The 18,101-nt window shown below is 47.8% G+C and overlaps 1 protein-coding gene across 1 annotated transcript in view; it reads right to left on the reverse strand.

The window, feature by feature from the left end:
* Adamts2 (ADAM metallopeptidase with thrombospondin type 1 motif 2) overlaps nucleotides 1–18,101 on the reverse strand; it is a 206,455-nt gene that overhangs the window by 37,368 nt on the left and 150,986 nt on the right. The window contains exon 5 of the mRNA XM_021654362.2: nucleotides 14,147–14,230. Within this exon, the coding sequence (XP_021510037.2) occupies nucleotides 14,147–14,230 (84 nt within the window). The remainder of the gene's footprint in view (nucleotides 1–14,146; nucleotides 14,231–18,101) is intronic.

Raw genomic sequence — 18,101 nt, forward strand, 5'->3', positions numbered from 1 at the left:
ATGTGCTGAGATTCCACAGATAGCCTTTTATTGGTGAACCCAAGGCTCTGTGATGTTAAATAACTCACTCAAGACCCCACAGGTGCCAGCGGGCTGGCCTGAATGCCAGGCACAGGGCCCACAGGCTCTGTTGCTTCAACACAAGGTTCGCTGTATCCAGCCTGGCTCTCTGCAGCCAGGGAACCCCCCCGAGGCTGGGGTCTTCTGTTCCCAACTGTGGCATGGAAAGTGGTGTGGGTGGCTCAAAGGCCATGGTATAGGTACCTCGTAGAACTGCAGGAAGAGAGAGGGCGGGAAGGCATGCCCTTCTGAGAAAGCCAAGCTACCAGAACAGGGTTCAAAGCTGAGTGGGCCTCGTGTCGTGGTCTAAGGATTGAAATTCGTATGTTGAAACCTAATTTCCAGTACAATAGTATGAAGAAGTGGGACCCTAGGGGGTCATCGGGTCAGGAGGACAAAGCCCTCTGGACTGGATGGCTCTCTCTAGATAGACCCAAAAGCATCTGGGTGAAGAGCTGTGCCAAGGATGAGTAGGGACCTGCCATTACGTCTTGCTCTCGTCAGGGTGACAGGGGGCCTTTCCCAGGCTGAAGTGTAGGCTGAGCTCGGCTCTCCAAGGTCCCTGATTCGAGGCTGTCTGGAAGAAGACTACCTTTCATGCTAGCCCCAAACTCCTCTCTGGCCTTGTCGCTGTGGGATACATGGTGGGAATGTGGTATCGCTGGTCCAAGGCTTTGCCGTGGAGGTCTTTCCTCAGAGCGTGGCTCTGCCCTCTGCTAATAGACCAAGGATGCCTGACCTTTCACCCAAACGCTGACAAATTCCGACAAGCATCCCATACTCTGTCTTGAGCTGGCCTTAACAAGATACCTTATGTCCTCGGAATGTCCCCAAGTCTCTCATCTCCATTTCCTTTGATTTCTACCATCCAAGGAAATATTTAAAACGAGAACGCTTGAGTAGCTTTGGTTCCTTCTCAAAAAATCAATTGAAAAGCCAGTTGCTATGCAACCCACGAGCGCGGCTGGTGCTGTGCTCCCTGGCTGGTGGCATATTGTATAAAATAAGATAATCTCTTCTGCTTTATATATATATATAAAAGAAATGGAGAAAAATGTTGTTTTAGGAAAAACTTGAGATAACTCGGAGGCCTCCCATAAGCTAGAGATAAACAATATGCCACTCATGTAAGTATAGCCAGTTGCACCCCTACGGGAGCCTGGTGGGACCTGGAGACGGGGCTGGGAGGGACCAGGACCCGTTTCCAGTGACACTGGGTGGACAGTAGGAGCTTCCGGCCTGCACCACTTCCTGTCAACGACCAGGTTATTACCTCACAAACCCCAGAGTTGCACTTTGACTGGTAGGCACAGCTTAGGACCTCCTGTCTACAGCCCCCTTAGTTTTGTAGGGCTCAAATTCTTCCAGAGATAAGGTCTCATTCCTTGTATTAGTTACCCATCCTGTTGTCCTGTTGCTGTGGCAAAACGCCCAACAAAGGCACCTAAAAGACTAAAAGGGTTTATTTCAGCTCACAGTTCAAGAGTCCGTGAAATGGGAGGGAAGTCCCCACAGCAGTAATGTGAGGTGGCTAGCCCCAGGGCAGCCACAATCAAGAAGCTCAGTTTGCATTTTCCTTGGTTTTCTGCCCAGGACCCCAGCCTATATAAGGGTACTGCTCACACTGAGGGTGGGTCCCCAAACCGCAGTTAGCCAGAGACCTGTTAGCACAGTGAATCCAAATCCTAAACAGCTGACAATCAAGCGTCACCATCACAGCCTCTGGGAGGAACCCAGGGGTCCCTCCTTCCCTGCTGAAGGCCTTCCCAGGATTCATCTGTGTCTGTGAACCATGTCTTACCCTCACAGTTCCATCCAGCAGTCCAGTTTTGCTTTCCCAATCCCTGAGTCTATGTGGGATGCAGAGGGGTCAGTAGACCCTCAGCCTCTTTGCCCTCAGGTCTCTGCCTGGCCACTCTGCCCAAGGTCTGCCTCACTTCATTGTGTTGGCTTCACGGTGCTGGCATCTTATCTGTCACTTGACAAGGAACAGCTGGGCTGCTCTTGTTCCTGCACGCCCCAGAATGCACTCGGGAGGCCCGAGCTCCTGAGCTCGGAGTACATCTTGTACAACCAACCATGGCACTCTTTGGAGACCCCGACACAGAACCTTGTTGCCAGAGCTATGCAAGGTAGAGTCTGCGACCTGGCCGTCCACACAAAATAAATGCAGAAATGAGAAACTTTCATAACTAACAGGAGGGAGTGAGATTCTCGGGAAATTTATGGAGTTTAATCATAAAAAAGCAGGGCTTTTTTTTTTTTAATATCTCGGGCTCAGCCACATTTGCCTTTTCTAATAACTCACCCGCAGGAGTTATTGGTGTGTGCTCAAGTAGGGCTAGAGGCTGGATTCTGGCTTGGCCAGGCTCTGTGGGCCCTAGAGGCTAGCCTGGAATGAAGCAGCCCTGTTTTGTGTTGCCTGCGGCCCCCCCGGGGGGGGGTATAGCTTCTCTGCTCCCCACTGCCCACCCGAGATGCTGCTCCTGGGCCTGCTGCTGGGACTGTTTGCCCAGAGGCAAGCACAATGCCTCCTACTGTTTATCTCCACACTGTCCTCCAAGCGTCTGTTAAGTCTGTTAAGGTGACCTTAGGGTGGTAGAACCCTTTGGAGGATGAGCCTAGTGGGAGGAAGGTAGGTCACTGGGGTCATGCCTTGGAAGAGGGTGGTCCAACACCAGTGACCTTCTCTCTTTGCCTCCCAGCTTCCTCCTAGCTCTGTTCTGGAGGTAAATACCCTCCGCTTCCTCCATATTCCCTTCCACGCTGTTCTGCCAATGGCACTGAAACAACAGGCCGAACAGCCACGTCCCGAAACCTCTGAAGTCATGAGCGCAGTTGCGTCTTTCCCTTCTTTGACGTCATCTTCCTCGGGCATTGTGGCGCAGCTACTAAAAGCCAACACTGAGCCCCTCCACATGCAGCCCAGGAGCGATATATGCTCATGCCAGCCCCTCTACACCCGCTCTCCAGATCGGCAGACCGGCGCCACGTCCTCCTCACGTGGTCCCCTTGTCTGCACTTCTACACCCAGGAGACCAAGATTCCCAAGCTGGATTTACTTCCTGTTACAGTCCTGGGGGGGGGGGAGGTCGTTCCAGAGACTAGGGCAGCAAGCTGTCCCTGCACCATCTTGCCACAGGACATACCTGTTCTCGAACGTTCCTGTTTCTAATGAAACCCAGAACCATCGCATCAAATATCCAGTTATTGACCTGGAAAAGCCACCTCTTCTTTCTCAGTCTTTCTAGAAGAAACTGTGTGTGTGCTTGTTTCCCTGTCACGCACAGCGTACCCTTTCTGTGTGTTACATGGCCGTCTTGTACTGTCTCAAAGACATATCTGAATTACTGTGATTCAGGGGACCTTAAAGAAAAGCTTGTATGTATTCGTGAGAGTCTACTTGAGTAAATGCGCACTGGGTGCAATCAGGATCCCAGGGGTCAGAAGAGGGAGTTTGCCTGGAACTGGAGTTCCAGTCACTCGTGAGTCATCTGATAGGTGCTGGGAACCAAACCCGGGTCCTCTGCAGGAGCAGCAAGCCCTTTCTCTGAGGCAGAGAACTTTGTTTTCTCAATTAGCCCTGCCGTGCAGGTGCTGTTGGGTCACAATGTTTGCATACAACATTTCAATCCAAGTCAGAAGGTCTATACGACGGTGGTCCCATGAGGTGACATTGCCTAGCGACACCACGGCCATCTTAGGCTGAGCACGCTGTGATGTCAGTGCAGTGACAAAATCGCCTACTTTCACATTTCTCAGGATCTGTGCCCACTAAGGGATGTGACTGTGTTTGTCTTTATCACTAAAGTTTAACTTTATGGACTTCACAGTGGATTCCCTTAGGTTTTAACAGCAGACAACTATAATTTTTATTAGTTCCACACCATTTAAATCTGTCTAAGAGAGTAAAACGTTAGACTCAACAGTGTGAGAGCCACTTATGTGTCAACAAACTTCCAAGTCTTGATTGTTTTCCTGTGTGTGTGTGTGTGTGTGTGTGTGTGATGTACATGCGGAGGCAGGAGGTCAACGTTGGGTGTCTTCCTCAATTGCGATTGTTTTCCTGTGTGTGTGTGTGGTGTCTGTGTGTGTGTGATGTACATGCGGAGGCAGGAGGTCAACGTTGGGTGTCTTCCTCAATTGCTAGCCACCTTATTGAGTCAGGGTGTCTCCCTGGACCTGGAGCTCTTCGGTCTAGCTGTGTTGGCTGGTCAGTGATCTCCAGGGATCCCCCTGTATCCGCTACCCCCCTGCTCGGATTATGGACACATCCCACCGTGCCCAGATTGTCCCTAGACATATGCTCAGAATCCAAACTTCTCTTGTTTGCTTGTTTGCATGGAAGGACCCGCTTACTGCCAGGCTTACTGCCACTGCCTTCAAAGCGGCATCTTCCGAAGCAGGTCCTGTGGAGTGTCTGGAGGAAAGGGTTCCACCGAGAAACAGGTGTGCAGAACGATGTGTCCCAGTGTGTCCCACTGAGCTTTAACACACACACCTGGGACATGTGTGTGGGACAAGTCTCTGGGACACGCTGCCACAGGGAGCACCTGTTTTCCTTTGCTTTAGGAAGGAGCGCCGTCTGCCCCCCTCTTTTCCTGCGTGAACATCTATTACCATTCAGCTGTACAGAACACCTTTGGGGAAGCTCAGTTCTTTTCCCATCTTTAACTAAAACGTTGGCTGTCCAGCTCTCGTCCCTCAGAACTTTTCCTCAAAGTTTTGAAACCAGGAGACCCTCCCGGCTTCTATGCACCCGTCACCTTTGCTCTGCTCGTCTGTCTTCCTCTCACCTAGGATCTCTTTCTCAGCTGCCACCTCAGCTGGCCCATGGCCCAGACAATTCTCACCTCTATCGCCATGCTCCAGGTGTCCCTGCGGGATCCCAGTCTATATGATAACCTATCCTGGCACCTAGATGGGGTAGTGTCAGGCACCTCCAATGCCGCTCACCTCAACTGAACTCATGAGCCTCTCCTTCATCAGCATCTCCTCCTGCGTTTTCTGTCTTGAGTATGTCAGTCAGTCTAGTCCTCATGATTTCAGAGGGATCTCAACCTCGACCATCTATTGGGCCCTGTGACCTGACCACATCAGTGTCAGCATCTGCTGCCTCCGTCCTGACATTTTGTTCTCCACTATCTGCTGTTCTCTGTCTCCTTCCGGCACGAGCTGGAAGTCTTTCCTCCATTCAGTGCCTGGACCATGAGACAGACAGACACTCTTCAGGCCTAATAAGATCCATGGCTTTTCCAGCACAGTTCGGCAACAAACCCCACAGTTTTTAAAGCTTTCTTTTTAGCTAGTGTGGTGAGGACCAGGCAGAGCCTGCAGCCTGCCACCGACCCACGGAAGGCTTTCCTTCTTTTCTGAACAGATCATGTGTATCACAGAAACGGGTGGGTTGAGAACATTAAAGAAAACCCCAACCAATCAAAACATAGAGTTGTAGGTCCCGTCCCCCACTGAGACATCTACAAAACTCCACGCCCAAGGCTCAGGGGGCTCCGCAGAAGAGGAGGCAGAGAGTAAGATTATAAGAGCCAGAGGATCAGGAAGTTTGCCAGGGGACTGTCTCCTACTAGTTTCTTAAGTTGAATCCACGAAGTCTCACAACATGACTGCCTAAACATGAGCTGAACAAGGCTGCAGACTACTCAAGATGCTAACGTGTATTGGAGGCAGACACAAGGCCTCAACCTACACACAGAACTATAGGCAACTAAGGAACGCTAAGAGCAGGAGAAATAGTCTTTCCTATGGAAGAACACACACCAACTGGTTATCTAACACCAAATGGTCAGCCCTGAGAACACACATACAAGTATAAATTATTCAGCCTGAGCAGTTTATACTTAGGTATATATGTATATACATATATGCATATAACAAAAGTTAATGAAAAAGATGCCATGAATTTGAAACGGAGCAAGGAGGGGTATATAGAAGGGTTTGGAGAGAGAAGTGATATAATTATCACAAAAATAAATTTTATAAAAGCAAAAAGGAATATAAAATGCACACAAAAATTAGAGTTTGTGATTTTGTGTGAAAAGAAAATGGAGGAAAAGTCAAGGGCTTCACCATCTTCAGCTTGAATGATCCACATTTGCTGGTGTGCTCTCACCCATTCCAAGGAACTATCAATAAAGGAGAAGAGAAAGCAGTGCATGCTCAGCCTCTCTCAGTGTCTGTGCGCAATATGAGTGCATCGCGGCTGTCAAAGGCAGCGTGTCCATGGTAGAGTGCGGATCGATTTTCCCAATTAAATGGAGGGATTCTCGTCTCCATCCTTCATGCCAAAAGCTTGGAAGTCCCAAGACAGCTGAGGATCCTGGCCAAGATGGAAGAGCTAGAGTGACAGTCCAGGAAAGTAAGGCTGGCTCCCCCAGAGGCAGGAGGAGAGCTTCCTATTGCTGTTATAGACACCAGGACCAGAGGCAACTTAGAAAGGAAAGGGTGTGTGTGGCTTACGTGTATAATCACAGTGGATCGTTGAGGGAGGTCAGGGCAGGAACTCAAGGCAGGGACCTAGAGGCAGGAACCTAAGCGGAGACCATGGAGGAAGACTGATCACTGACTTGCTCCTCATGACTGACTTGTTCAGCTTGATTCTCTTATACCCTCCAAAACCTATTCAGGGGGCGGGGCATTGCCCAGGCAGGCTGAGTCCTCTCATTTTGATTATATGTTGGGGTTCGCTGTGTGAAGGTGTGTCTCTTCATATTCGGTTATTGATTACTAAACTGGCAGAGAGTTAAGTGCTAGGCCACTAGCCAAATCTCGGTATTGTTATTTCTATGGCCCATTACCAGTCTCATATTTTGCAAACATTAGCTCTTCCTCGCTTGCCTATTGGGTATAATAAAGAGCTGATGGCCAATATCTGGGCAGGAAGTAGAGAGTGGAACTTCTGGGAGAGAGAGAATCCCCGGGAGGAGAAAGCAAAGGCGGGAGATTTGTCGGATGTGAACAGAGAAGCAGAGCTGGCCAAGGGGCAGGACATGATACCAGGCTTAGACGGGTTAACATAGAAAGTTGGCTGGGAATTTGCCCAGCTAAAACACCTAAGCTTTAAAAATACTAAAAAGCCCCTGTGTAATTATTTGTTCTGCCGGTGGGTCTGAGAAAGTTTGGTGAACCAACGTGGAGCAGGAATTTAGGCATGTAATCCAAGCTTAGGACACTGGATTCAGGCATTAGAATGTGGAATCAGACAAGAGTACCCAGGCAGAGCAGTGCTCTGTGGAGCAGTGAGCAGTGGCAGCTGCCAGCGGACAGCCCCTTTTCATCCTGCCCATTGCCAGCATGCCGGCAGCAGTGCCCATGAGTGAGTGGGGCCTGTTAGCAGCAGCATCGTGGAGGGAGGGGGTGCCAGAGCCCCAGTACACGCCCATTGCAGTGGGTGGAGAACACTGAGGTGAGTCAGCCAGGACCTTAAACTGGCTGCAGGCAGCAGAGCCAGGAGCACCTTCCCGGAGCCACACACGGCTATGAAGACGAGGGGTGTTGGTATACTTAAAGGCAACACCCAGAGAAAAAGTTTAGAGGAAACTTAGATAGATAAATATTTAGTTTAAAAGCAGTAATAAATAAATAAAAACTAATGTTTTTAAATGTGCTTAGGTGCTGAAGAAAGGAAAGAAACTGGGTTTAGACAGTCATAGAAAAAATATTATGTTTAAATAATAAAGTCTCTGAAGGAAGGAGAGGGTTAGAAAGATTTAAAAAATATTTTCCATGTTAAGAAATGAAAAGCGCTATGGCTGAGGGCACTTGGACCCCATTTATTTTGTTATGATTGTCAGCATAGAAATAATACAATTATTATTACAATTATTATTACAATTTTCTATGTCCTCTTTAAGAAAGATAAGAATAGAGTAGACTTAGATAATGAGAGGACTGAGAGATGGAATGCTAAAACACAAAAGGTAGAAACAGAGGAAGACAAAAGGTTCTTCTTGATAGAAAAGAAGGAATTGGTGGCAGCTGGAACTCAGAGCTGTATGTCTGCAAGCTGCCTTGTCAGCTCTCTCTTCTAAGGACCCACTGGCACAGAGCAGCAACACCTGAATGCCAAAGAATGATGGACAAGGCTCCACTTCTAAGACATGAGATAACACAGGTGGCCCAAAACTTAACATTTTCTTGTTTCTTTGCTTGTTTTTTTTTTTTTCTTGAGTTTTTAAGGCAGGGTTTCTCCGTGGAGCCCTGGCTGTCCTGAAACTCTCTCTGTAGACTAGGCTAGCCTTGAACTCACAGAGATCTGCCTGACTCTGCCTCCTGAGTTCTGGGATTAAAGGTGTGAGCCACCACTGCCCAGCTTCTTTGCTTGATTTTTGTTCCAATGTTTTTTTTTTTTTCCTAATAGCAAGAATAACTCATTATATTAATTGGCTACAGCCCACAACTGGATTAATTACTCAAGAGCTGGGTAATTTATTTCAAACCTTACAAGGTGATTTGGACTTAAATGGTCCAAGAAAATTAGCAGCTGAGGCTGAGAGAAAATTGGCTCTGGTAGAAAAATTATAGGATGCACACACGGCTGAGTTGATTGTGAATGAAAGACTATTGCTGATTCCCTTCCGTAGAAACAGCTCAGGAAACTAGGTAAGACATGAATGTCTGCATAGCCAATGAATCTCATTGGCTACCTGGTCTTCATGGCTTATTTTTATGTGCCATCCTTTCATATGGCATGGATGGAGATTTATATAACAGTTCAGTTATGCAGTCTGAATGGACTTATAAAGATTGACAGATGCCTTTCACCTGCGTAGACATAGAACAGAGAATCATCTTTAGCACACTACACATTTCATACATATGTCAATGCAGAAATGTACCTACAATGTTACATGTGATTTCGGAATGAAAAAAAAAAAAAAAAACAGACTCCAATGAAGACAAGTAACCCAGATGATCCAGCCCCACAGATTGCCTTAGTTGCTGTTTCCTCAAAAATTGCATCCAAAATAACTTCAAAATGGCTGGCCCGATTGGTCCAGCTCATAGACCACTTCAGTCAGGACTTCAGCTAAGCCCTATCCTATAGAGCCTGGACAGCAAGTGAAACAGACAGCTATCCCAGGACTTGGCCCATATCCCAATTTGCTTAGGATCCTCAAAAGATGCCTTTGCCCCCAGACAGCAGGAAGTAATTTAAGAAACATCACGCCCTCATTCCTGAGAATCAGGCTGGGTCTCTTTTGGTCATTTGGTGGGTTATGGATGTTTGTTGTCATTTTTTAGCAGAGAGGGTTACAAGTTGTTATTCATCATGGTCAGGGAGGAAGCAAAGTAAAGGACATTAGATTCAGAGATTTCTTTCTCTCTCTCCCTTCTATCCTTCTTTTTCTCCTATCTAGTGTTAGGTGGCAAAGGGGGGGAAGAGGATGAAAAGACAAAAAGGGATGAAAGGACAAAAAGAATGAATTATTGTATTTCCTTGATGGGAAAAGAAGAGTAGATTGTTGTATCTCCTTTTAGACTAAGAAAACATCAACAAAACTCAAATATTTTAGATTGCTATGGATTTTTGTATATTGATAGAAATTTGAGGTTGTATTTGCTACAACATAATATATGTGTTTCAACTCTTGTTTAAGGTATTGTACACTTGCAACTCATTTAAAAATGTAATATAAAGTTCTAGTCCTTAGAAACTACTATTATAAACTGTTTAGAATAATAAAAAAAGCAAGTTAGTTAGTCACCTATAAAAATCAAACTTGTAGTCATGTTAGATACTAGTTTAGTTAATTACAGAAATAAGCTTATTTAGCCTCCTGTATATGTTTTCAAAGTTAAGCAGAAAGCAACCAAAGCTAGAAACAAGCAACATTAAGATATACTTTAGATAGACTATTAAGATATACTTTAGATAGGTAGGTGGTCTTCAAACACTGCAGAGATCTGTGGAATATGGCATTTAAGATGTTTTAATAATAAAAGTCTTTTATGACAGAGAGACATATCACCTCTTGGCAGCACTACCATTCTACTCCAAAAAAGATAATGGGCACCAAAAAACCTCTACATGGAGCTTGCTTCAAACGTAGCAAAGCTAGCCACAGGGCAAAAAAAAACTGCCCTTGCCTCGACTGTTGACAGCATTCTGTCAAACAGTGGACAAGCAGGACAGTAGGAAGTCAACTGCTGAGACAAGATAGGACGATCCTTCAAAATTCCTCCTTCACAGAAAAGTCTGTCAGATCTTCTGGGCCTGGCAGCTGAAGATGGATGCCCCAGAGACACAGAGGAACGTTGGATGACTGTCCAGTTAGCCTGGAAGTCTCTGTTATTTTTTTAGTTTTAGAAGCTGCTTGCTCCACGCTTTTTGTTTACTCAGGTGAAATTTATCCTTTTCAGGTCTCTAATGGAGTTGAAGACTAGATAGTAATAGTTTTAGAGTTTTCCTTGTTATTAGATTAAAAAAAAAGATTAAAGACATAAAAGCTTAAGTTGTAAATGATCATCCTGAGTGAGGTATCCCAGAAGCAGAAAGACACACATGGTATATACTCACTTATAAATATATATTAGGCATATAATATAGGACAAACATACTAAAATCTGTACACCTAAAGAAGCTAAGCAAGAAGGAGAACCCTGGGTAAGATGATCAATCCTCACTCAGAAAGGCAAACAGGATGGACATTGGAAGAGGGAGGAAACAGGGAACAGGACAGGAGGGCCTTTGAAAGACTCTACCCAGCAAGGTATCAAAGCAGATGCTGAGACTTATAGCCAAACTTTGGTCAGAGTGCAGGGAATCTTATGAAAGAAGGAGAAGATAGAAAGACCTGGAGGGGACAGAAGCTCCACAAGGAGAGCAACAGGACCAAAAACATCTGGGCACAGGGGTCTTTTCTGATACTAATACTCTAACCAAGGACCATGAATGAAGATAACCTAGAACCCCTGCACAGATGTAATCCATGGCATATCAGTGTCCAAGTGGGTTCCCTAGTAATGGGAACAGGGACTATCTCTGACATGAACTCAGTGGCTGGCTCTTTGATCACCTCCCCCTGATGGGGGAGCAGCCTTACCAGGCCATAGAGGAAGATAATGCATCCAGTCCTGATGAGACCTGATAGGCTAGGGTCAGAGGGAAGGGAAAGAGGACCTCCCTATCAGTGGATTTGGGGAGGGGCATGGGAGGAGATAAGGGAGAGAGGGTAGGGTTGGGAAGGGATGAGGGAGGGGTTACAGCTGGGATACAGATGAATAAACTGTAATTAATAAAAAATTTAAAAAAATTTAAAAAGCTTAAGTTGTTTGGGATCTAAGAAAGTGTGTTAGGGTCTAAGAAGGTGTTCTAAGGTTAATTAATGCAAGTTGTGAAGGTTAGAGGATGTGAAAGAAAGTGATTTAGGTACAGAACTTTGGCCTCACCAAGATAGGCTAGATAGTGAATCCTTTCTTCAAGTTTGCCAAATACAAATGGATTGGACATTGTGGATGTAATTTTTATCTGATGGTTCTCATAATTGTTTTTATTGCCTATAGTTTATTAATGTTAGAGAAAAAGCCATTTATTGGACTAAAAGAAGGAGATGTTGGGTACACTGTATGAAGATGTGTCTCTGTTTATTTGCTTGTTGATTGCTAAGCTGGTAAAGATCTAAATGCCAGCCTACCAGCTGGGTCTCGGTGTTGTTATTTCTATGGCCCATCACGGGTCTCATATTTTATAGACATTCGTCATTCCTCAATTGCCTATTGGATGTAATAAAGATCTGGCGACCAACATCTGGGCAGGAAGTACATGGTAGAACTTCAGAAGAGAGAGTGTCTCTGGGAGGAGAAAGCAAAGGCGCGAGATTCATCAGGGGGATGCTGAGGTAACCAGACAGATGTGAACAGAAGCAGAGAGTTGAGCTGGCCACGCAGTGGGACACAATGCCAGGTTTAGTCAGTTAAGTGAGAAAGCTGGCTGGGAATCTGCCCAGCTAAAATGCCTGAACTTGATAATATTAAAAAGCCTTTGTGTCCTTATGCACACTGCTGACGGGTCAGAGAAAGTCCCGCCCTAATCTCCAACCAAAAGAAATGCCCTACAGACTTGCCCAGAGGTCAATCTTATGGAGGCATTTTCTCAGTTGAGGTTCCCCCTTTGCAGATGATCCTGGCTTGTGTCAAGTTGACAAAAAGCTAATCAGTGCAAGACTGTTGGGGCGCCCCCAGCAGGGCTGGGAGAATCTCCCCACAGCTTCCTGGTGGAGCTGAGGGCTACCCGGAGAAGTGTGATTGTAGGTTCTGTTGCAGTTATCATGCAGTCACTTGGTTTCAGCCCCTCCCCCAACTGAACACCCAAACCCATGGGGGCACAAGTCCCTCGTCAAAACAAGTCATCTGCAGTTGCAGTTCTGATATTCTTCCCAGTCAGTTTACGAAAGCATTTTCAAGGGCAGGGCTTGTAGCTCAGCTGGCAGAACGCTTGCTTAGCATGCACGAAGTCCTGGGTTCGGTCCCAGCAACACATAAAGACAGGGGTGTTGGCACACGCCTGTATCCCAAACACTTGGGAGATGGACACAGGAGGATCAGAAGTGCAAGGTCATCCTTGGCTACCTGTGAGTTTGAGGCTAGCCTGAGTTACATGAGACCCTGTCTCAAAAAACAAAAACAAAACAAGCAAATAAACAAGACCCCCCTCCAAAGCAAACTTTTCAAAGTGGTTTGGTTGTTTTTAAAGTTGTAAGTATTCTATTCTCCTCTCACCTGTGGTCATACTCACTGGTGCACATTGCCTGGGGGTTGTTTGTTTGTTTAATTGTTTGTTTTTTCTCGAGGCAGTGTTTCTCTGTGTAGCCTCAGCTGTCCTGGACTCCTTTTGTAGTCACCAGGCTGGCCTCGAACTCACAGCGCTCTGCCTGCCTCTGCCTCTCTGAGGGCTAGGATTAAAGGCCTGTGCCTCCATACCCAGCAGGCTTTTGTTTTTACTCGTGGAAAATTCCCTGACATTTTCATCAGGACTTACACGTTTGTGTCATTTGAAAGTGTTCTGCAGTTCCACAGAAAAGAGACACATCCTTCTGTTTGACAAGGAAACACAATAACCCCTGCTCTTGCTTCATCCCCCTAATCACTATGACTCTAAACATGCAGATCTTAAAGAGCTTGAGGACAGAATTAAACATCCCCTCAGTTAGCTTTTTGCCCATCTCTCCTTTGTGCCTAATAGCTTTCTCTGGCGCATTTATGTGAGCCGAAATAAATCCTTCCTTAAATTGCTTTTGTCAGGTGTTTTGTCATAGGAACAAGAGTAAGTAACCAATCCATCCTTAGGTCTGGGGAGGGGGAGGGGCTCAGCAAGAGGAATAAGAAACAAAGAAAAAGGAAAAGATAGGGTCAGGGGGACCTGGTGGAGCTAAAGATCTGAGGTCTGATGAGAAGAGACACAGGTTTTAGATACCGTGGGTATACATGGATCCCTGAGGCTGGGATATCAGAAACAGTGTTAGATACAGCAGATAATTCGAGCAGTTTTTTCATAAGAAAACCAACCATCCAGAACCTGAATCCCTCAGCCACCTCAAAGAGAGAGTTTTAGACTCAGCTCAACCTCATTTCAATCTGTCTCCACTCTGGGCTGCCACCCACCTGCCCTAATCCCTCACGGCTAGTACCAGCCCCTTTGGGGCAGCTTTGTTCGAGTCTGCTGAGACTCTACAGTGAGGGCTCCACTGAGCCTGCTCGCTGCCTCCCTCTGTCCTGTGTTCAGAGACTACAGCGGGTGTTCCTTGAATCCCGGTGTCCTGGCTGCACCCATGCTATCTGTACCTCAGCCTCTTGGGTCCACCTTATTTTCTGCAGTGGGAGGACCTACCAGTGTGTCAACCTTACCACACTGAATAACACAACCTGCATCTTCCAGTAAAGGGTCAGGGGTCATGGTGAAGGGTACAGGGAGTCTGTGGAGGTTGGGTCTCATGACGTCCTGCTTGTTATAGGACCATAGGGTGTCCAGAGAAAAGGCGGGGGGCGGGTATGGAGGAGCAAACAATCTCAAAGGAGGGCTAGTCCTCATTTCTGGGGCTCCATTCATGCCAGAGAGAGGAGGGCTCACCTTCGCGTGGCTCAGCAGGATAATCCTCACCAGCACAACGTTGATGTGGGCCCCCAAAGACTCGTCATGGTAGATCTCATTGACCTGGAAGACAGCCGGGGAGATGTCAGCAAGAACCGCGGGCCAAAGACCGGTTCTGGCTGTGCACCCTGTATCTTGTCCCTGACTTCCCCGCCCCCCATTTCCCAGGTAAGAACCCAGGGTCCCCACCTGTCTCGTTTTCCTTGCATACTTACATCCAACATCCCATCCATCTAAAACTCGATCCACCCCTCTGTGGCCCTCCGCAGCCCTGGCTGCTTAACCACCTGCCTGGGTTTCCGAGGTGGCCTCCTGAGACATCCCACTTGCCGGTCCCTAGAGTCTTTCGCTCAGAGCTGAACCTGGACCACAGGGCGCATGCGCAGCCTCCTCTGACAGGAGCACGGCATTCCTTTCAGAAGCCGTTCCTGGTTGCTGCTGCTCACTGTGAAATGCGCACATTGCTGCAACCCACGCTCCGTATCCCACAAACTCCACATTTACGTGTTCAGCCAACCCCAGATCAAACACATTGGAAGGAAAGGTTGCAGAACGTGTACAGGAATTTTTTTTCCCTTTCTCTGTCGTTTCCTTCTAAACGATATGGCAACTAGCTTCATGGCATTTGTGCCTTACAAAGTGTTATAAGTAATGTAGGGATTACTTGATGTATGTGTGTGTAAAGGTTAAACGCAGACACGACACACATTTCTCCTGGGACTTGAACACCTGAGACGGTCCCAGAACTGAGCTCTGCTGAAGGATGCTACACTAGGAAGCGTGGGCCACTTTGGACACGTGACTAGTTCTACTGTCGGCAGGGAGCAGTTATCACTAGGCCTCTTGCTCTGCCTGTCTTGTTCTGTGTCATGCCTGTCATGGTCTTCTTTTACATTTTGACCAAATTAAATTTTTGTGGTGTTTTTCTTTCCTTTTTTTTTACATTTAGAAATATTGTCCTGGGGGCTGGGGAGATGAGTTAGTGGCTAAGAGTGCTTGCTGTGCAAGCATGAAGACCTGAGTTCCAATCCCAAGTACCCACATGAAAGATGGCCTTGCTTACACCTGTAACCCCAGTTATACATCTGGGCCTTTGTACACCCACACACAAGCTCATATACCACCCCCTCACACAGAATGAATGAATAAAAACTCTATTCTTAGCACGCATTTGTAGCCCTCCCCAGATGTCCACAGCACGAAAGGACAAGGGATATGAGGAAGAACTCCCATGCTCTGTGGCATGGCCGGCCACCACCATCCAGAAACATATGTCAGGCTCAGGGCTGACAGAGGTTTCCTTGCCTCGGGGTCACCCCCATCTTCCCGCCTCACACTCAGAACTTTCTGGACTAGCCCTATCACGGCCCCCTCCTTCTCTAGTGGAGAAAATGCTATTCCTTCCTGAGGTGCAGTCTAGAGTCACCCCTTCCTGGAAGGGGTGCTCCACATCAGACCTGCTGATATGGAGAACTGGCACTCCATCCTTCTCAAGCCCCTGTACTTCCCCTCCTTGGATGCCCCTACCCCCAGCCCCGGAGCAGAGCAGCATGTGGCCAGCAAACATTTGCTGAAAGGAAGAAAATGGGTGGAGTTACTGAGGGGAGAGGTGAGGACCAGCCACACAGGCTGTCTGTATGCAGACTGGACACAGGGGACGCCCAATGAAGCCCTCGGTAGAGAGGCAGGCATGGCTGAACTGTACCAGCCAGAGCCCACCACACCCCAGTGTTCAGATTTTCTTACTTGGGCAACTGTAATTGCTCGCTCTAAACAGAAGAATGATGCCTTGGGAAATCTGAGCAGAATGAGGAAAATCAAATCATCATGGTGACGGATGGGGTGGAGAGGGACACAGGGCTTGGGAGACTCACAGCCCAGTGGCTGCTGCTGTTACCACAGCTGTGGATAGAGATGGCACCAATCAGAGCACAGAGTTAACAAGCTCGCTGGTCCCCAACCAGTGCCACCTTCTGTCCCAACACATAGGCGGTCAGGAATTTGTGTGCAGCCAGGCAATTCCTGGTTATAAGCTGGCTTCTGTCCTCTTGTCCTCCTCTCCTTGGGAGAAGGGGTGACAGGATCAGAGCTGCTGGAGCATGGTTGATGTGGCATCATGGCTCTGTCTGTGCACTCGTCTCGAGTCCCCTGAATGTGCCATCTGTCTGAGCAGCATGGCACTACCTCCGAGGAGCATCAGCTAGATACCCAAGCACCCACCTTAGTACCTGCAGCTCAGAAAGCAGACCCCAGGGGCTGTGCCACCTCGCCCAGGGCCCACCTCACCCACTGCCCACTGCCCACTGTCCGATGTCTCCTTTGTGACATTAGAGTGAGGATCCGATTTCCACACACGTGATGGAATGGTGTTTATATAAACCCAAACTGTGTTTTTCATAGTTGGCAAGCCATGTTGCCCCACTCTGCTCCATGAGGTTTGGGGAGTGGGTGGAACGCCCCTAAACCACTGGCACTGCCACCTCAGCTTTGAGGCCCAATCTAGATTTTCTCTTTCACTCTGCTGAGACAACAACTTTAAAAACCAGAGCTTTTACTTAAGGAAGAAAGGGGTTTTCTAGTTTTAATTGCTTTATCTATGATGAGCAGGGCTCACAGGTCACCGGGGCTCACAGAGTACTGCTGAGAAACACAGCTGGGAAGAGTCGAGGCCCTGGAAGGTCCTGCTGCAGCGGGAAAGGGCAGAGGAGTGAACGCAAGCTTGCAGCCTTAGCCTTTAGGGTCTCTTCTGAAGGTGGGGGTGGGGATAGGGCCAGTACAAAGCAGTCACCAAGGCCAAGACGGAAAAGCAGAGTGCACTTGGACCCCTTGCTGCCTGTCTTGGGAGAGGGACAGGCTTTCATCCTCACAGGCTCCAGAGAGGGCCTAAAGATATGCTTGGGTAGTGAGCAAGAGCCAGGGAGGTCAGCTCCCAGCCATGAAGAGCAGACGCCAGGGGTCACCTGAGCCTCATGGCACGAGGGCAGAGTTGTTGTCAGTTTACCGGGAGCTGGGGCACTGCCATGTTTTAGAGGGAGCCCAGGGAGGCCGACGTGCAGGAGGAAAGAACAGGCCTGCAGCCTGGCTGCTGAAGCCAGGGTGAACTCCAAGTACAGGTCCTCAGTCTCAAGAAATCATGGGACAGGCGTGTCCGGTACAGCGCACAGTTTTCTAATGCAGGGACAAGGGTTGTACTGTAGAAGTCAGTTATGCATCACCCCATTCACAGGACGAGATTCTAACCCCTGACATGATACCTTTCCGAGTAGGACCTTCAGAAATCATCAGTTAGGTGAGGTCAGGGGTTAGGGTCCTTGTGATGGTATTGACACCAGAGAGCTATCCCTCCTCTTCTCCTCCATCTCCTCCATTCGAGGACACAACGAGGAGGTGGTCAGATTAGCTGGCAGTCCTGTCCTTGGAGCTGTCAGTTTGCAGAGCCGCAGGAGACAAACTGGCTCCTGGGTGCTTTGTTAAACTTGCCCCGTCAAAAGAGTCAGGGCTGCTGTGGTTTGCATCGTCAGTGTCCCTCAAAGGCTCCTGTACTGGAGCCTTCGAAAACTGGCAGAACCTTTTGGGTCAGGGGGTGGAGCCAAAGAGAAAGAAGTTAGGTCATCAGGAGCCTGCCCCTGAAGACACTAGGACCTGGGTCAGTTTGTCTGTCTCTACTTCTGTCTCTCTCAATTGCTCCCTTCTAGTCGCCATGGCGCGAGCTGCTCTGTCTGTCACACATGCCCAGTCATGAGGTTCTGCCTTTCTACACCAGAGGAAAGGCCAAGTGACCATGTTCTGAAACTTCTGAACCCATGAGCCCAAAGAAACCTTTCCTCTTTATAAGTTGAAAACCTCAGGTGTTTCATCACAGCAAAGGAAAGTTGACTAACAAAGGGTTTAAAACTTGACCCAGCTGAGCATTGTTCCAAAGGCTTCTCAAGTC

Source organism: Meriones unguiculatus, chromosome 11 (assembly GCF_030254825.1).
Source record: "Meriones unguiculatus strain TT.TT164.6M chromosome 11, Bangor_MerUng_6.1, whole genome shotgun sequence".
NCBI lineage: Eukaryota > Metazoa > Chordata > Mammalia > Rodentia > Muridae > Meriones > Meriones unguiculatus.